Raw genomic sequence first — 20179 nt, 5'->3', positions numbered from 1 at the left:
ACGGCGGAAAAGGCACATGCGCGTCACCACCACCGGTGGCGGCCATCTTTGTTGGTGGCAGCCATCTTTGTTGGGGGCGGCCATCTTTGTTGGGGGCGAACCTCTCATAGCAACGTGCAGGGAAACACATGGCGACAGGCCGCCGGTCAGTCACTGTCAGGCAGGTGGAGATAGGCTGTCTTTTCTGATCGACAGGACGCGTGATCCGCAAAAGCCAGGTGATTGTTGCTTTTATCACCAATACTTTTCACTGTATTTCAATACATGTTACAATAATAAATCAATTCAATTCAGTGTAGAGCTGAAAGTTGGACGAGCAGCTTGACAGGTGTGCTCTATGGAAATAGAGTTAAATGTTGCCAGCATGTATCGTCTCCTCTTTGAATAAGTCTCTCATGCCAGGCATAAATCTAGTGAATCTTCACTGTCCTACCTCCGATGCAAGTATGTCCTTCTTTAAATATGGAGACCAGTATTCCACTCTTCTTGCAATAACATCCAACACGTCATTTACCTTTTTAATTGCTTGCTGCACCTGCATGCTAACTTGCTCTTTGTTGTGCAAGGTTTCCGCAAACCTCACTGAATATGAACAATTGCAAGTTTCATGCAACTTTAAAATATTTTCTAATCTTATAACGAGAGTGAGTAACCACACATTTCCACACATTATACTCCATCTGCACCTTGCTGCCCACACAATTCACCTGTCTATATCTCTCTATTGCCTCTTTTCTTTCAGCTGGCATTCCCACTTTATATAATCAGTAAACCTATGTACCTTACTCTCTGCCTCTTCATCTAAGTAAGTCTAAGTATAGCCTGTAAGTAGCTGTAGCCCCAGAATTGATCCTTGTGGCACTCAACTAGTCACAGCCTACCGACTTGAAAATGTCTCATTTATGTCTACTCTTTGCTTCCTGTCCATTAACCAATCCTCCATCCATGCCAATATATTACTTCCAACTCCGTGAGCCCTAACTTGACATATTCACCTTTTGTGTGGTACCTTATCACAATTATTATGGCGCAGATGGAGGCCATTTGGGCCATCGTGTTTGCATCAGCTCTCCACATGAGCATCATGACTTAGTTTCAGTCCCCTGCTTTTTCTCCATACTACTCAGCCTTTTGGCTAAGATCAAGTGTGGTATGGATCGGATGCTGCGGTTGGTCGAGGTCATTAGGTTACATTTAAGCTTCATTTTCATATGAAGCAATTTTTAAAAGCGGCATCTCGGCCTTTTGGCTCAGATGCAAATGAGATCAAGCCTTGGAGGAGGAAACCTCCCCCTCCTCCAATCAGCTTGGCTCATGTAGATCAGGCCCAAGACAGGTAAGAAGTCCCTGTCTTGTCAGCTTGGATCGGAAATGTCTCAACTTGTTGAGACTCTGAATTGGACTTGATTTGATTGAATTGGAAAAGTACAAAAAAAACTACACATTGTTTCTATTCAAATAATCATGTGATGCCCTCTTGAACGCCTCGATTGAACCTGCCTCCACCACACTTCCAAACAGTACATTCCAGAGCTGAATCACTTGTTGTGTGAAAACATTTTTTCTCACAGCACATTTGTTTTTGCAGATCAGGTTAAATTTGTGCCTTTGTTCTTGATCCTTTTATAAGCAGAAACAGTTTCTCCCTATTTGCTCTGTCCAGCCCTCTCATGATTTTGAACATCTCTATCAAATCTTCTCTTAGCTTTCTTCTCTCCAAGGAGAACAATCCCAACCTCTTCAATCTATCCTCATATCTGAAATTATTGATCCCTGGAACCACTCTTGTAAACCTGCATTCTCTCTACTCTCTCCAATGCATTCATATCCTTTCTAAAGTGTGGCACGCAGAACTGTACATAATATTGCAGCTGAGGTCTGACTATTGTCTTGTATAAGTTCAGCATAACCTCCTTGCTCTTGAACTCTATGCACTAATTAATAATGCCCAGAATGCTATATGTTTTATTAACTGCTCTCTCCACCTGTCCTGCCACCTTCAATGATCTATGTACATATACATCCAGATCCATCTGCTCCTGTACCCCTTTAAGAATTTTACCCCTTTATACTGTCTCTCCATATTCTTCTTGATGAAATGAATCACCTCACACTTCTCTGCATTGAACTTCATCTGCCACTTGTCTGCCCAAACCATCAATATGTAGAAATCATAGAAACCCTACAGTACAGAAAGAGGCCATTCGGCCCATCGAGTCTGCACCGACCACAATCCCACCCAGACCCTACTCCCATATCCTTACATATTTTACCCACTAATCCCTCTAACCTACGCATCTCAGGACACGAAGGGGCAATTTTTTAGCATGGCCAATCAACCTAACCCGCACATCTTTGGACTGTGGGAGGAAACCGGAGCACCCGGAGAAAACCCACGCAGACACGAGGAGAATGTGCAAACTCCACACAGACAGTGACCCAAGCCGGGAATCGAACCCAGGTCCCTGGAGCTGTGAAGCAGCAGTGCTAACCACTGTGCTACCATGCTACATGTCCTTTGAAGTTCAAGACTTTCCGCTTCACCGTTGACACTGGGCGTGATTTTCCGGCTGCTTGCCCCAAGACCGGAAATTTCTGTCTGAGGTCAACGGACCTTTAAATGGTCTGTCAAATTTTCTGTCCCGCCTGCTACGGTTCCCACGCTGTGTAGGATGAGAAAATTCTGCCCAATGCTTCCAATCTTAGAATCATCTGCACATTTTGAAATCAGGTCCTGCATACCATTGTCTCGGCCATTAATATAGATCAGGAAGAGCAACACTAATCCCTGGAGAACTCCACTTCAAACCTTCGTCCAATCTGAAAAAGAACTATTTATCACTACTTTCTGGTTCCTGTTACTCAGCCAATTTCTTATCCAAGTTCCTCCTTTCCCTTTTATTCCACAAGCTAGAATTTTTCTCAGAAATCTGTTGTGTGGCGCTGTACTAAATGGCCTTTTGAAAATCCATATACACCGCATTACCCTCATCAACCTTCTCTGTAACCTCCTCCAAAAACTCCAGCAAGAGAGTTAAAACTGATTTTTTCCTTAATGAATCAATGCTGGCTTTCTTTAATTACCCTGCACCCATCTAAGTGACTATTGATTTCGTCCCGAACTATATTTTCCAGAAGGTTCCTTACCAATGAAGTCAAACCGACTGCACTGTAGTTGCCAACATTATCCTTGCACTCCTTTTTGAACAAGGGTGTAAACATTCACAATTCTCCAGTCCTCTACCACCAACGAAGACTCAAAGACTTTTTTAAAAATTCATTCATAGGATGCAGGCATTGCTGGCTGGGCCAGCATTTATTGCCTATCCCAAATTTCCTCTTGAACTCAGTGGCTCAGAGGGCAGTTAAGAGTCCATCACATTACTGTGGATCTGGAGTCACATGTAGGCCAGACCAGGTAGGTATCTTAGATTTCCTTCCCTAAAAATGGGTTTGTACAACAATCAACAATAGTTTCAAGGTTTTTGACTTTTAATTGTAGATTTTTATTGAATTCAAATTTCACCATCTGCTGTGGTGGGCTTTGAACCCAGTGCCCCAGAGCATTACCTGGGTCTCTGGATCGCTAGTCCAGTAACAATACCATTGTGCCGCAGCCTCCCACTGCCTCTAAAATTTCCACTCTCAGCTCCCTCAGTAGCTTTGGATGCATCTCATCCAGTCCTGGTACCGTATCAATTTTAAGTAAAGATAGCCTTTCTAACATTTCCTCCTTCTCATTTGTAAATTCCTCGAGTGTGCCAGTTACTTCCTCCTCTCTCACTTTGGCCTGGGTAGCATTCTCTTCCTCTGTAAAAACAGATGCAAAGTACTCATTTAATGCTTCTTCTATTTCTCCTGCCTCCATACGTAAGTGTCCTTTTTTATCCTGAATCGACTCTCTTTTACCACCCTTTTATTATTTAGAAGGCCTTGGAATTCTCTTTTATGTTAGCTGCTAGTTTCTTTTTATGCTCCCTTCTTGCTTTTCTGATTATTGTTTGACTTCCCCTCTGGTCCCTTTATATTCAGCCTGATTCTCTGTTGTATTTTCTATCTGACATCTATCATAAGCGTACTTCTTCCTTTTCATCTTCACCTCTCTCTCTCTCTTCATCCAGGGTGTTCTAAATTTATTTATCCTACCTTTCCCTTTCAAGGGAATATACCTTGACATTGCCTGCAATATTATGGGTGGAATATTCCAGCCCTCCCCCCCCCCCCCCCCCGCCCCGCCCCGCCCCTTAGCAGGTTTTCTTGTGGTGGAGGTGGCTTGCTACTGGCAGGATCTTCCGGTCCCACCAAAATCAATGGCAAATTACATTCCTTGCCCCATCAGGGAACCCATGCCAAGGGTTGACTTCAGCAGGACTGGAAGATCCCGCTGGTGGGAAAAGCTGGAGAATTCCGCCCTGTCTGCCCTGACTACTACAGCACTTCCATTCTTCCTCCTCCCTTCCTGTGCAGCTACGCCAGCCATGGTGCCATGAAGTTGACCCTTGCTACAGTCTTCTGAGGAACCATCTTGCTCAGCAGTCACCAAAATGCAAAAGGGTTAGAGAGCAAGATAGGCTTGGGGGATTCCCGCACTACCTGCCTGTTTCTCGTAGATACTCTGGCGGCCACCCATTCCCTCTCTGCCTGTGTACTTCTTAGCTGTGGGGTGACCACCTCTCTAAACATGCTATCCCCATAATTGTCAGCCTTGTGCCACAACCCGGAGTTGAAATTACTGCAGCTGATGACACTTCCTGCAGATGTAGTCATCGAGGGCACTTCATGAGAGTTAGCAGGATTGAAGGAGAGGCAGAAATGTTAAATAGGTAATTAAGAAGTGGTTAAGGTAGTGAGGAAGGTAATTAAGACTGTTTCTACCTTGAATCCTGGATATCCAGGCAGGAAGCTTATTTTCCACATGTCAACATTTCACCAGGGTCACAAATGCGAGTGCAGAGTGTGAAGAGTTTCTTCAGTGAAATTGACAAGCTGTGGAAAGCTTTTAAGTTACATTAAAGAGCTCCAGCTATGGCAATTGAAAGACTGCTGTTCAAAGCATTTCTTCCCTCAGAGTACTTTCACTTCTTCACAAGTGATTGCCAACCTCTCTGAAGGTACTTCACCTGTCTAGACACTTCACTCATCTGCAGTGGACAAGGGAACAACTTCTGCGATGGACAAGAGCAGAGGACGCACCACCATGACACACCAAATGAACTCTCAACTTATCTAAACATGCAAATGTTAGATCCAACCTATTTACTTCTACCTCAAAACCACCATAATATCTTATTACAAACCAAACACCTCTATCCTTTCATGTCTTAAAATTCCCAGACAACCTGTCTCTAGTAACCTTGCTCAATTAAATAATTCACATGGACACAAAGACACGTAGCTTTTTTGCAGAATAACACAATATTTCCCTAAAATATATTTTTTAAATAATATCCATTCTCACAGCAGCACCAGCTAACTTCACCTCAACCACATGACCCTCCACAGAGCAGAAGGGATAGACACCAAGATCCAGCTAGGAGACAACACCCCTGCATAAGGTCTACAAGCTAAGCTCTCTACACATGCCTGATGCTAGTGCCTCAGAAGGCTCTCTTGGCAAATTGCTGCGGTCTCCTGGAATAAGATCTTCTTCCAAGTGGAGTAGGCTAGCACATATTGCCAGTGGCCAACAAGATGCTGGTCACTGATGGATCATTCCCAGCCCCCTCTCCACCCCACCTTCCCTTGCCCCTGCGAGCCTGCCTTTCACCAAGTTTTACACCCTCTTCTGCAAGGAGATAAAACAGATGTAAAAGGAAGGAAGGACCATTTGTGTGCAGAGTGGGCTGAGTGGGTTGAGTGAGTGTGAGTGTTGGTTGTTCAGATGGGAATGCAGGGTGCCTACAGAGAAGAAAATTAGTGGGACTGCAAGGTGCATTGACCTGAGTTGTGCCTTGCAGACGAATACTGGGCAGGTCAGAGTGTGGAGATTGGCATCTCCCAATTTGCCCTCCAAAACTCCAAGATCCTGTTGCTGCTGCATGTTTGGAGGCAGCACACTCCTGCTGCTGACTTCCACAACCACTTCAATCCACGCCATTTTGGTTGGAGGGGTTGTCTTCATCCTCCTGCCCTTGGGAAATATCATCCCACCACAGCATCTGAGGCCCCAGAGCCAGACTTTCAGATAAGAGAGAGATTCAGGGAACAGCCTTCCCAGACTTCCTCTTCATCCTTGTGGTTGCTGCGGCCTCAAAAATCCAAGGGCTTGTGAATCCTATTGTGTCCCACTCATTTTCCCTGATTGGTCAGGAAGCCTGGAAGTGGAATAACAATAAGTTTGCTCTGGTAAAAAAACTGGGTCAGATTCCAGACCCAAAAATGTTCTTCCAGCAGGGACTAAGGGAAGTCTCTTGAAATGACTCTTATTTGTTCCTAGAAAGGCCTTATGACATGAAATTCAAGAACAATGTTGACCTTCCTTGCCACTGGTGGTGAATTGAAAATAGCTGATATGTTGCAGCTGATCTGCTGACTTTTTGTACCTACCCATATGCCATCTTTAGTGTCTGTCCATCATCTGGTCCTGTTTCATTACAATATATCCACCAATGGCCACTTTGTCTCGGCCCTCTGATATATAAAAGAATACTGTAGTTTATTTGTTTGTGTCACTGTTGTATTTTTCTGCCCTGTTAAATTCATTAACACCAGATCTGGCCACATACAAGATTCTCAGTTTTTAGTTTCACCCTGTCACTGGAATACAGGATGGCTCCTTATGAATGTCCTTAAAAAGCATTCCTTTTACTTAATTATCACAGACATTTGTTAAACCAACATCCGGGAGCAAGAAATGTCAGAACTCATTAAACAAAACTTTTTTTTTACAACATTATCTCACTTTTTATTTGTTTAAACCTCTTAATAAAATTAACAAAATGAAATGTGGCTCATGAGGTTCTGAAAATATGGCAAGTATTTCTGTAGTACTAAGATTTACCTTTAGAAGGTGCTAAAGCATAGTTCTTATTGCAAAGCCACTCACAAAAATACCAAACAAAGGGGAAACCGATCAGAACATTTTAGGACAAAGCCATGAAAATAAAGGCTAAAAGTGATGTAATGTTTCAATGTTTGCAGGCACAGTACTATTAAAACATGATCAAATTATTTTAACAATATGAACTTTGATCTAATGCATGGTGACCTATTTCCCCCACTCTCCCCACCAGTATTGCATCTTTATGTTAGGATTAACCTGATTGCATTTGAAAAGATAGATATTTGGCTTAGTGTGGGCACAATGGTTTTTCTTTTATCATGCAGCATTGCTGAAGCCTGCGTTGAGGGAAATATGCAACAGTGCAAGAGTACATAATGCTCCTATGTTATTTTTGTTTCTTCTGTATATTTTTTCCTAATCTGCCTATTCTGCTGTTGAAGTGAACATGAGCAAGTATGTAACTAATGAACTGGGGTATCACCCCTCACCTGTACTTCTCTGCTGCCCACAAAATTTCTGCTTCCAATGAGAACTATCATAGAATAGAACAGGATCAATAGAATACAGTGCAGAAGGAGGCCATTTAGCCCATTGAGTCTGCGCCAACAACAATCCCACCCAGGCCCTATCCCCATAACCCCACATATTTACCCCACTAATCCCTCTAACCTATGCATCCCAGGACACTAAGAGGGAATTTAGCGTGGCCAATCAACCTAACCCGCACATTTTTGGACATCTAGCTCCACATCGTCCAGCAACTGTTCCAGATATATGAGACTAGGGATCAATAGGTGCATGGCCACAGCCAATCTTAGTCCACACCTTTCCATCTCACTCCAGTACAGTGGGTTAATGACACAACCACATAACCATGGGGATGGATTTTGCGATCAAGAACAAGTGAGTGGTGTCATTCATTACACCTACACTTGGCAACAGACTTTCTATAGGCCCTTGCACTGGAGCTGGAAGGCCATTTTTGAACAATGCCTCTGTAGGGACTCTGAGCCCTATGTACACAGGGCAAGCAATTGTGTATCTATTTAAACAATCAGATTGAAGATTGGCTACTTAACAGTAAGGCTGAACCAGCAGGTGTTAATTAAGAATATTTAATTCAATGCCCAGTCATGTAAGCAAAGTGAAATAAAGAGAGGGGGAAAAACGATGGGATTAGGAAAGAATAGTAAGATACAGAAAGAAAAACAAATTAATCCTTAATTATTTAATTTATTATCTTTGTTTAAGTCTTCAAATCTCGATAATAATAAAAATTTAAAGGAATTTTGAGCGATGGAGACATTTTTGGCAGTAATTAAGTCTTAATTATGCTATTAAAATTGTTTGAGTTTGGAATGGGCAAGCCCAAAGTTTTTCTGGCATATTTAGTGAATATATATTACATGAATACAGCAACTTCATGCCATTCTGTTTATGTGAATGCCTAGTCTCTTGGCAAGGCAAGGTGTGCCAAAACCTATGGTACAGTACAAGCAATTCGGGTAGCAACCTCCTGATTGTTGCCTATGTTGTTACCAGACATTACTGTCTGATTTACACTTTAATAAAGGTGAATGTTGATAGCTTTACTGTTAATTTTACCATAAAATCAGGACCAATAAATTGTCACATTCCCAGTTCAGAGAAGCGCTTAAGTGTATAGGAAATGCTTTGTAAATCGAAATGCTGTACTGCTGAGACTAATAGTATAAATTTTAATACACTATTATTGTCAACTCAAAGAACAGACAGGACACATGACAATGCAATCAGACGTTATGTTTTGTAATCAGTGGCATATTTCCATCGTTACTGAAGTGTAAATCAGATAGCAACTTCCGGTAACAAATGCAAAAATCAGGAAGTTGCTGTCCAAATTGCTTTGCTCTTCCAGAGTTTTTAGCACACTGGCACCTCGCCAAGGGTCTTGGCATTCACATACATGGAATTGCATGAACATGCATTTTTACAACAACTATGATTTCTTTTGAAGTAAGTTTTCTATTAAAAAATGTCTTCTGCACAATACTTTATTTCAGTACTGCAATATATTACTGATAAGATTAAAAAGGAAGGTTTTCTGAAAACACTGCATTGAAACTGTGCACAGTTCTGGTCACCCTATTATTACTGTGTACAGTTCTGGTCACCCTATTATACTATGTACAGTTCTGGTCACCCTATTATACTGTGTACAGTTTGGTCACTATTATAGAAAGGATATTATTAAACTAGAAAGAGTGCAGAAAAGATTTAGTACCGGGACTTGATGGTTTGAGTTATAAGGAGAGGCTGGATAGACTAGGACTTTTTTCTCTGGAGCATAGAAGGCTGAGGGATGATCTTATAGAGATCTATAAAATAACGAGGGGCACAGATCAGCTAGATAGTCAATATCTTTTCCCAAAGGTAGGGGAGTCTAAAACTAGAGGGCATAGGTTTAAGGTAAGAGGGGTGAGATACAAAAGTGTCCAGAGGGGCAATTCTTTCACACAGAGGGTGGTGAGTGTCTGGAACAAGCTGCCAGAGGTGGTAGTAGAGGCGGGTACAATTTTGTCTTTTAAAAAGCATTTAGACAGTTACATGGGTACGATGGGTATAGAGGGATATGGACCAAGTGCGGGCAATTGGGATTAGCTTAGGGGTTTTTAAAAAAGGGCGACATGGACAAGTTGGGCCAAAGGGCCTGTTTCCATGCTGTAAACCTCTATGACTCTATGAACAGAATGCAGTACTGAGTGCCCAATATGTAGGCACAACAATGTACAGTTAGAGTACTGGATATCAGGTGTACATGGGAGATTTTTGAGTTTAAACCACATCCTCAGTAAGGCAGAGAATTCATGAAGCTGTCTAATGAAAATTCAAGTAGTGTAAACTTAACGAATTGAGAAATAGTGGAAAGACATTAAGATCCTAATTGCTTTATCACAAACTTTAAAAATTGGTCTAAAAACTGAGTGCAGGAAATAGTCAGTAGGTTTGGCAACATCCGTTGAGAGAGAAACATTTAAAGTTCCGTTAACTCTGTTTCTGTCTCCACAGATGCTGCCAGACATGTTGACCACTTCCAACCTTTCCTGATTTCATTTCAGATTTCCAGCATCAACAGTATTTTGTTTTTAAAAATTGGACTTTAATGATCTCTTAAACAACCCATAAAAGAAGTTTTTGACAAGGCAACGTGACATTGTTTACGGTGCATCTTTTAATTCAGTCCATTTACTTTGGCAAAGTGTATTTCCAATGTTTACCCGGTCCATATAAACAAAGTGTGTTAACATGTCAGGTCGATGATCTTTCATCAGAACTGATGGACGTGATTTTTCATGCCCCCCCCCCCCGCCCCATGGCGTGTTTCGCAATGGCAGAGGCATCCCATCATTGGCTAGTGGTGGCATCTTGTGGTCCAGCTGCTTCAATGGGATTTCCTAATATTTGCTCCCACCTCTGCTCCCCCCCTCATGGGGGAACCCATGGCAGGGGGATGGGTTAACATCGGCAGGACTAGAAGTTCCCATCAGTGGAAATGGGAAAGTCTGGCTGATGTTTCAATGAAGAGTCATTGATTTGAAATATTAACCCTATTTCTCTCTCCATAAATGCTGCCTGAGCATTTCTTGCATTTGCTGTTCTTATCTCAGATTTCTGGCATCGGCAGTAGTTTGCTTTTGTTTTAACATCAGGGGCTGGATTTTCCACGCCATCCCTGCGGCATGGTTCGCGGTGGTAATCAGTGGCTGAACTTCCCTGCCCTTGTTGCTGTGTCAATTTTTGCCAACCCCACCACCAAGTCACGATGCCTGATCTCTTCTGCTTTCCCCTCCTTCAAGGCAATTAATAATCGACCCATTTCCAATTGCAGGGACTGTCGCAGGGGTCTATTTTTAGCCTCCCCTTAACCCTTTGCTATCTCCTCTCCCTACCACCAGCAGCCCATCGAGATCTTTGTGCTGGATTTTACAATCTCCACCAGGCATGAATTCAGCTGGGGACAGGAGGAGGGCATGAAAACTTGACAGCTGGCAAGTCCACCAACAAACTGCCCCCTACACGATAGGTAGGTGGGCCTTTTTTTTGAATAAATAATTAAGGATCATTTGAACTTGTTAACAAGCCAACTGACCTGGATAACATGGTAATGTGTTTAAAGTTTGAATTTAAAATTTACATCTTGTAAAATTACACTTAGCACGTCAGATATTTCACATATCATTTCAATTATTTTACAAGTTCAAAGGTATCCCAATGCAGTCTACTTTTTATGCAGTGTACTTACAAGCACTCATCAATGTAGATGACTTACTCCATTGTTTCCGTTTATTACTTGGACACAAATGTCCATCAAATACTTATTTTCAAGTGTCCATTTTTAAAGAAACAGATGTGTGATAAATGCTGATAATGCAGACCATTTTTTAAGCACATGTTTAAAAGGCAGGAAGAAAGGTGGGTACATTATTTAGGGGGAGTGCTATGTGCTCTTCAGAGGCACCTTCTCCCCAAATTTTACCCTTCCTTTGTTCACATCCACTACATTCTGAAACTAGCCCCCCCCCCGCCCTGCTCAAATCCTCTTGCACCCCTCCCTAGGCTGCTCGATTCCTTCCCACCCAAAAAGGCCTACCATATCTGGTTTGGGTGTGCATCTTCTTTGGGCTGAGCACTGCCGATCTCAACAACTGCTGGGATTGCTGGAGCTGCCGGCCCAATCAGATCAATTGGCCAGTTGCCCTCAAGGATGGAACCTCCACCCACTGACTGGCAAAAGTCCCACCAGCACCTAGTTTAGCCTGCCCGCAATGTGTTATGGCTGTGGGCCAGGTTTCTTTCACTTCTGGCATCCCACTTCCCTTCCGAGGGGTCGCAAGCAATCTGATGCCGACATGGGGCTATAAAATCCAGCCCAAAGATCTTGATGGGCTGCTGGTGGTAGGGGGAGGAGATAGCAAAGGGTTAAGGGGAGGCTAAAAATAGACCCCTCTGACAGTCCCTGCAATTGGAAGTTGGGCGGCACAGTGGCACAGTGGTTAGCACTGCTGCCTCACAGCTCCAGGGACCAGGGTTCGATTCCCAGCTTGGGTCACTGTCTGTGAGGAGTTTGCACATTCTCCTCATGTCTGTATGGTTTCCTCCCACAGTCCAAAGATGTGCAGGTTAGGTTGATTGACCATGCTAAATTGCCCCTTAGTGTCCCGGGATGTGTAGGTTAGAGGGATTTAGCCGGGTAAATGTGTGGGGTTGTGGGGATAGGGCCTGGAGTGGGATTGTTGTCGGTGCAGACTCGATGGGCCGAAAGGCCTTCTTCTGCACTGTAGGAATTCTGTGATTTCTATGATGTCCAGTCCTTTGTTTGTAATGATAGATTCCAAAACCGCACTACAATTGATGGTGAACTGATAGGGCTTACATGGTTTCTCCTCCCATTCTTAAACAATAGAGTGATATTTATGAATTTCCAATCTTGAAGTTCAATCACTGATCAGTTTATTGAACTAAATGTAAGTGAAGGAGAATGGTAATACAGAGCCAAGGTGTAATAAAAAGTGTCTCATCATAATAACATCTCTGCTTCCAGTACCTTATTTTTTTTTACAAATCCTTAAACTGCTATTGGCTCTAATCACAAATTTCAATAAGGCAATTCTTGCATCATTGGTCAGAAAAGATGATGCTCCTTCACGTTTAAAAGATAGTTTAGTATAGCACCAGATTTGAACCAATAGACTTGCGCTGCCATCTTCATGTCTGTAGGTTCTATATTTTATTTTCATATAAGAAATAATTTGAGAAGTTTGCAACACATTGTTATTTCAAATGTGTGGACCTGGTTCACCACAACAGCTGAGTACCATCAGTATTACAACATTAATAAAATAAAATAAAAACTTTATATAACAGTGCTAAAGTAATTAGACCCTGATGATTGTTGATAATTTTGTGGCATTGCAAATGAAATCCAACCTACCCATGTTGACTGATAAATGATTTGATTCTTAATGATCCTCATTCTTTTCTAGCCATGTACAAAGCAGATCTCATTTTAAATCACAAAATAACTTTTCCCTGAATTGAAGTTTATGTAACACAATATATAATTGAACCTCTCAAGAATAAGACTTTTCTTAAGTTAATAAGAAATCTATCACTTCATGAGTTATTGTTAATGTATGTAGTTCCTGTTGTAAATAGTTCCCTATTATGTTTTAAGAAACATTTTACTTCGGGTAAAGTGAACACAACTTGCATTTTTTAATGAACTAATGCAAGGGTTCCCAAACAATTGGTTGGGACACACATTGGGATTGTGAGCTCCAAAGCAGTAAAGGTGGGCATAGAGCTTGGACTGAGTTTTGAGAGTTGTGAGGCCCCCGTAATGTTTGTGGGTTTTTTTGTGTCAATGGTTGCAGCTTAATCGCCTGTTCTCTGCGGTCTGATTGCTGCTACAACCCCACCCTGGGTCAATGCTGTCTTCAACAACTTTAAACCTCACTCCTCCAGTCAACAACTTATCTCCCCACCTCCCCAGCACCCCCCAAATTTTCACTTTGGGGTCACGTGAAGTCTGTAGCATTAAAAATGGGGTCACATTGGGGAAATGTTTTTTTGAAGCTGAGGCACTTACAGTATTATCCAAGCTGACAATGAAACAGATCAAAGCAGTTTCAAGATATACTCCACCAGTAAATATTTCGGAAATTGCTTTAATGTTTCCTCAGAGGAAATGCAAGTAAAATACTTTGACGCAATAAACAAGTCGCTTCAGTGTAGTTTTGCACCACTCAAATTCATACATTCTCTTGTTGCTTAAGCTCTGGTTTATGGGCAGACAGCTGTTCTTAAATCTTGTATTTCTATGATCACCTGCTTCTTATTGATTGCAACACCACTTTCTTTAAGGGATACAGTGACCAATCAACCAATGGTTACAGGAACTGTTGCAAAACAGGCTTTTAAATCAAAACTCTGGTCCATTAAGCAACTGAATACATTCTGTAATGCACTTAGGACTACTGTCTTAGCTCTGCTAATTTTGATTTCACAGTCTAGTTGTAATGCATATAATTTCTGTTCTAACAACAGGCTAGAACAAAGAACAGTACAGCATAGGAAACAGGCCCTTTGGCCCTCCAAGCCTGTGCCGTTCACTGGTCCAACTAGACCATTCATTTGTATCCCTCCATTCCCAGACTGCTCATGTGACTATCCAGGTAAGTCTTAAACGATGCCAGCGTGTCTGCCTCCACCACCCTACTTGGCAGCGCATTCCAGGCCCCCACCACTCTCTGTGTAAAAAACGTCCCTCTGATATCTGAGTTATACTTCGTCCCTCTCACCTTGAGCCCGTGACCTCTTGTGATCGTCACCTCCGACCTGGGTAAAAGCTTCCCACTGTTCACCCTATCTATCCCCTTCATAATTTTGTACACCTCTATTAGGTCTCCCCTCATTCTCCGTCTTTCCAGGGAGAACAAGCCCAGTTTACCTAATCTCTCCTCATAGCTAAGACCCTCCATACCAGGCAACATCCTGGTAAACCTTCTCTGCACTCTCTCTAAAGCCTCCACGTCCTTCTGGTAGTGCGGCGACCAGAACTGGACGCAGTACTCCAAATGTGGCCTAACCAGCATTCTATACAGCTGCAACATCAGACTCCAGCTTTTATACTCTATACCCCATCCTATAAAGGCAAGCATACCATATGCCTTCTTCACCACCTTCTCCACCTGTGCTGCCATCTTCAAGGATTTGTGGACTTGCACACCTAGGTTCCTCTGTGTTTCTATACTCTTGATGGCTCTGCCATTTATTGTATAACTCCCCCCTACATTAGTTCTTCCAAAATGCATCACTTCACATTTATTTGGATTAAATTCCATCTGCCATTTCTCCGCCCAATTTTCCAGCCTATCTACATCCTGCTGTATTGTCCGACAATGTTCATCGCTATCCGCAAGTCCAGCCATCTTCGTGTCATCCGCAAACTTGCTGATAACAGCAGTTACACCTTCTTCCAAATCATTTATATATATCACAAATAGCAGAGGTCCCAGTACAGAGCCCCGCGGAACACCACTGGTCACAGACCTCCAGCCGGAAAAAGACCCTTCGACTGCTACCCTCTGTCTCCTGTGGCCAAGCCAGTTTTCTACCCATCTAGCCACCTCTCCTTGTATCCCATGAGCCTTAACCTTCTTAACCAACCTGCCATGAGGGACTTTGTCAAATGCCTTACTGAAATCCATATAGATGACATCCACGGCCCTTCCTTTGTCAATGGCTAGTTCCTATTGAAAGTTAACATCTTAAGAAAAAATCATGAGAATGGTGATTTCTCCCCCCAGATTTATTAATGTCAAATGTTTCCTTGTTTCTCAAAGAATCCCCAATCAATCTGCTTCTTATGTCATTGCTCCTGAGTCCAATTCTTATTTCTTCAGTAGCGTATGTGCTTACTGACTTTCCTTTACCAGCCTCTATTGAAGCAGCAACTTCAGGGAATTGTGAAGATCTCTGCTAATCAATTGTAAATTCAAGCCAACCATTTTTGGATATTACTTTACATTGCTTAGATTCAGTGTTATCAAGTTGGCAGCTGGGAATATAACTGAAGTCTTTTGAAATGCCCTCAATTTCCTTCTCATTTCCAGGTCGCAGGTATCTCTGTAACAAATAGACTTCTGTTATTTCTGGACTCATGATTACCATGGTAGCATTTCCAGTGATTTTGTGATCAGAGAGCTTTGCAATCTACATGCAGAATATTGTCTTCTTTCCCAACAAAGTCAGAAAAAAGAGGAGGAAACAAAGTAAACCAGAGAAATAAGATTGTTATTAACCCACAACCAAGAGATTATGCGTACAAATCTGTGGCATTGAACACCACCGATTTATATAAAATGAATGTGGTCAGCCAGGGATACAAGGTGAGTGGAATGAGATCTAGTCTGATTGATCTTGTTTTCAGTATGATCTTGAGACCATAAATCAAGCTTGTATAACCAAAAGCAAGATAACTACGACATAAACAGATGATTGACTTTCTAAAAATAATCAAATCATGTGCTACTGTACAGCGAAACTACTTCAAACTGTTAGAAACATCACTGATTCATGGCTGTCATCAATCTCAGCACACATATTCAATTTGAACTTCACTGTAAGGTTGTGGCATATAGCTGGTCAAAGAGTTTGTATCAAACTGCACAGGTGGAAAAAAGTTTGTACAGTGAAAGAATTTGCAGGAGACTGATCCTGTCTTGGATGGGAGTCACTTCCTTCTTTCAGATGTTCCCATTTTACTTGCGGCCATCACAGTTCTGGTTCATCATCCTTCTCCATCTCCCCCAGTCAGTCACCCATTCCTCTTCCTTTCCCACTGCATTTAAATCTCTCATCACTGCATTTTCCCATTTGTAATGGTGTGGGCAGGACACCACACTCCCCACCATCATGTGGGGTGGAACAATGGCACAGTGGTTAGCACTGCCGCCTCACAGCACCAGGGACCCGGGTTCAATTCCAGACTTGGATGACTATCTGTGTGGAGTATGCACTTCTCGCCAGATCTGCGTGGGTTTCCTCTGGGTGCTCTGGTTTCCTCCCACAGTCCAAAGTTGTGCAAGTTAGGTGATTGGCCGTGGTAAATTGCACCTTAGTGTTTAAAGATGTGCAGGTTAGGGGGATTAGCAGGATAAAAACGTGGGGTTGTGGATCTAGGGACTGGGTATAATGCTCTGTTGGAGAGTCGGTGCAGACTCGATGGGCTGAATGACTTCCTGTGAGAATGTGTATAAGGTAGATTGAGAAGCGGAAATGGTTAAAATTGGGATGCGTAACTAGGAATCAGTTGAGGGATAAACTGGTTATGGAAAGGGCCTGAGGCGAGGGCGAAACTAATGATCACGTTAAAGAAAGTGCTAATAGGTAATTGTGGTTATGGCTTCGGAGGGCAGGGCCTTATCGATTGGCCTTTTGTTCTTGAAAGTAACCTAATCAGAAACTTTAATAGCCATGTCCTTACGTGGCTATCGCCTTTTGTTCTTGAAAGTAATCTAATCAAAATGTAACAATACAGCTATGCCCTGATTGTCTAACAGAAGTATGTGGATGTATCTCCATCGTGTATAACTGAAACTGTTTTGTGAGCCAGAAAGAGACTCACAAACCCATGCTTGATGCGCATGGTCTAGCGATCTCTCCTCTGATGCAATAAAGAAGGTTTGCGGAGAAACCTGTGTCTCATCAATTTTTGATCCGACTTCCGAAAGCGAATTCCACAATTGGCGAGCCAACCAGGAGCTCAAACGCATAGTACTGGTTGACTGGCATCAGTGATTGAGACGGGGCGAGGAAGGACAGAGACGGACGGCGCCACAAGGTAAGATTAACCTTGGTCCCTCTCTACCATCCTGTGCTTCTATCTCAATCCCTTCGGCGAACTAGTAACTATCCTATGGGCTCCTCGAATCTGGACATAAGACAGTCGGAGAGACACAGGTAACAAGAAAGTGGAAGGTTCGAGTCCCCCACATGTGCCTGGAGGTTAGAGTCCACAGGTTTATTCAGTACAATTGGCAAGCCAATACCAAAGGGTTCAAGTCCCTAGTAAGAAATAAGTGGGTTAACAAGAAAGAGATTCGAGTCCTCAGAGAATTAGGCAGTTAACTTCGCGATCGTGGGGGTTCGAGTCCCTGTAACGATTGAAATCTAATAGAACTGCACGTACGAAACTACGCATCCCTCCTGCCTTTGCTAATTGATCAGTTACATACGGACACTCACCTTGGAAAGGAGGGAATGTGTAAACTCCTTCTAAGGACATGGTGGAGTCCGCAACTCAATGAGGCGGCAGAGCAACGAGCAAAGAACTGTCTCATATGCCAGAAAGTCAACCCTGGCAAATCTATTGGCTGCAACAAAGGGAGTACACCAGTTCCAGCCAGTCTCTTTGATACTTTGCAGATGGACTTTATCGAACTACCCAGAGTGCATTGTTATAAATATTGCCTGGTAACTGTTGATGTGTTTAGCAAATGGATCGAAGCATTCCCAACAACGAACAACAAGGCTTCCACAGTAATGCAGATCCTACTAAAGGAAATAATCCCTAGGTTTGGGATACCACGAAGACTTTCTTCCGATAATGGGCCACACTTTATTGGAAAGATCAACCAAGAACTATACTCTGTGCTTAAAATTAACCAACAATTCCACTGCTCCCATCACCCAAGGGCCGCGGGGACAGTAGAACGTGCAAATGGAATCCTTAAGGATAAGCTAACCAAACTCACCCTTGAGACAGGACTGAATTGGCTAAAGGTCCTCCCATTGGCACTCTATCATATGCGCATTACCCCCCATACCGGTACTGGTTTAAATGCCGCTGAGATAATATATGGGCACCCACTTAGAACACCATGGGGTAGCGCTACACCTCCTCCTCCCCAGATAGATCTATATGTCATGTCTGACCAACTCCAGCAATATTTTAAACAATTGACTATGTCTCTTAAGTTTTTACACACTCAGGTGAAGGAATCTAACAGGCCTCCACCCGACAAGGACGGAGACTGGGAAGGAGTCGAAACCGGGGACTGGGTGCTGATTCGTGACTGGGAACGACCCAAACTCGGACCTCGCTGGAGAGGACCCTTCCAAGTTCTGCTACAGACCCCAACTGCGGTGAAGGTGAAAGGGCAGGAAAGATGGATACATCTGAGTGACTGTAAGCGTTGAACAGCTTGATCACACCTAATCCAGAACGACTAATGAAGAAAGACCTGTCAACTTCAAAAACCAGGATCTCAGACTTTTTCTGGACTTTGTAACTGTTCCTCCCCAACGCTTTTTGATTGTTATAAAGTGGGATCTTATCGTTGCTCTCGCCCTCGCTGCAGGATCTGTTACCTGGAAAACGGGCCTTGTTCGTTAACATAACCGAATGCGATCCCCTAACCCCTGCCCTTGACCCATTCATGGACACTGAGGATTGTCATGAAATGACAAAAGGAGGGAATGAGAATGTGTATAAGGTAGATTGAGAAGTGGAAAGGGTTAAAATTGGGAAGCGTAACTAGGAATCAGTTGAGGGATAAACTGGTTATGGAAAGGGTCTGAGGCGAAGGCGACAAGGCTCACCGAAACTAATGATCACGTTAAAGAAACTGCTAATAGGTAATTGTGGTTCTGGCTTCGGAGGGCAGGGCCTTATCGATTGGCCTTTTGTTCTTGAAAGTAATCTAATCAGAAACTTTAATAGCCATGTCCTTACGTGGCTATCGCCTTTTGTTCTTGAAAGTAATCTAATCAGAAACTTTAATAGCCATGTCCTTACGTGCCTATCGCCTTTTGTTCTTGAAAGTAATCTAATCAAAATGTAACAATACAGCTATGCCCTTATTGGCTAACAGAAGTATGTAGATGTATCTCCATCGTGTATAACTGAAACTGTTTTGTAAGCCAGACAGAGACTCACGAACCCATGCTTGATGCGCATGGTCTAGCGATCTCTCCTCCGATGCAATAAAGAAGGTTTGCGGAGAAACCTGTGTCTCATCAATTTTTGATCCGACTTCCGAAAGCGAATTCCACACCTGCACTGTAAAGGTTCTGTGATATCCGGCCACCGTAGTTAGAAGGTGCTTTATCCCAGTCTGAACTGCGGTCCAGGAAATGGCTTGGAGACCCCAAGGAGCACTAGCATCTAGATTCAGCAATCCATCCCTAGAAGTATTGCTGGATGCAGTGGAGGACAGGAGGAACATCCTGTATATCAGGAATGAAAGGAGGAGTTCCACCTGACTCACCAACCCTGCATGGCAGGCAGTTCTAGAGGGATGTGTGCCAGCAGTATACACTAGAGGACAGTCCTGCAGTGCAGGATTGGCCATGCTAAGTTGCCCCTTGGTGTCCAAAAGATGTGTAGGTTAGTTGGATTAGCCATGGTAAATGGGGTTATGGGGAAAGGATGGATGGATGGGCAGGGAGTTGGGGGGGGGGGGGGGGGGTGGAGGGGTGTGGCTGGTGCATTGGCTGGGCCTCTCCAAAATGCTCTTTCGGAGAGTTGGTGCAGATCCCATCGGCCGAATGGCTTCCTTCTGCACCATAGGGATTCTATTCTTCAAGGACCATCTATGCCAAACTCGCAACACTCCATCTACCGAGGTGGTT

The 20179-nt window shown here is 43.1% G+C and overlaps 1 protein-coding gene and 1 long non-coding RNA gene across 2 annotated transcripts in view; one reads left to right on the top strand and one right to left on the bottom strand.

Annotated features, from left to right (window-relative positions):
* Positions 1-11721, bottom strand: part of dnajc18 (DnaJ (Hsp40) homolog, subfamily C, member 18) — a 49209-nt gene extending 37488 nt beyond the window's left edge. The window contains exon 1 of the mRNA XM_078231036.1: positions 11634-11721. Coding sequence (XP_078087162.1) covers positions 11634-11655 — 22 coding nt within the window. The 5' untranslated portion in view covers positions 11656-11721. The remainder of the gene's footprint in view (positions 1-11633) is intronic.
* Positions 92-19678, top strand: LOC144505141 (uncharacterized). The gene is made up of 4 exons (XR_013499782.1): positions 92-218; positions 10939-11066; positions 14090-14217; positions 18524-19678. It is a non-coding gene; the product is annotated as an uncharacterized LOC144505141 (long non-coding RNA).
* Positions 19679-20179: the final 501 nt, after the last annotated feature.

This window comes from Mustelus asterias, chromosome 16 (assembly GCF_964213995.1).
Source record: "Mustelus asterias chromosome 16, sMusAst1.hap1.1, whole genome shotgun sequence".
NCBI classification, from domain to species: domain Eukaryota; kingdom Metazoa; phylum Chordata; class Chondrichthyes; order Carcharhiniformes; family Triakidae; genus Mustelus; species Mustelus asterias.
This window is presented reverse-complemented; position numbering and strand designations above follow the sequence as displayed.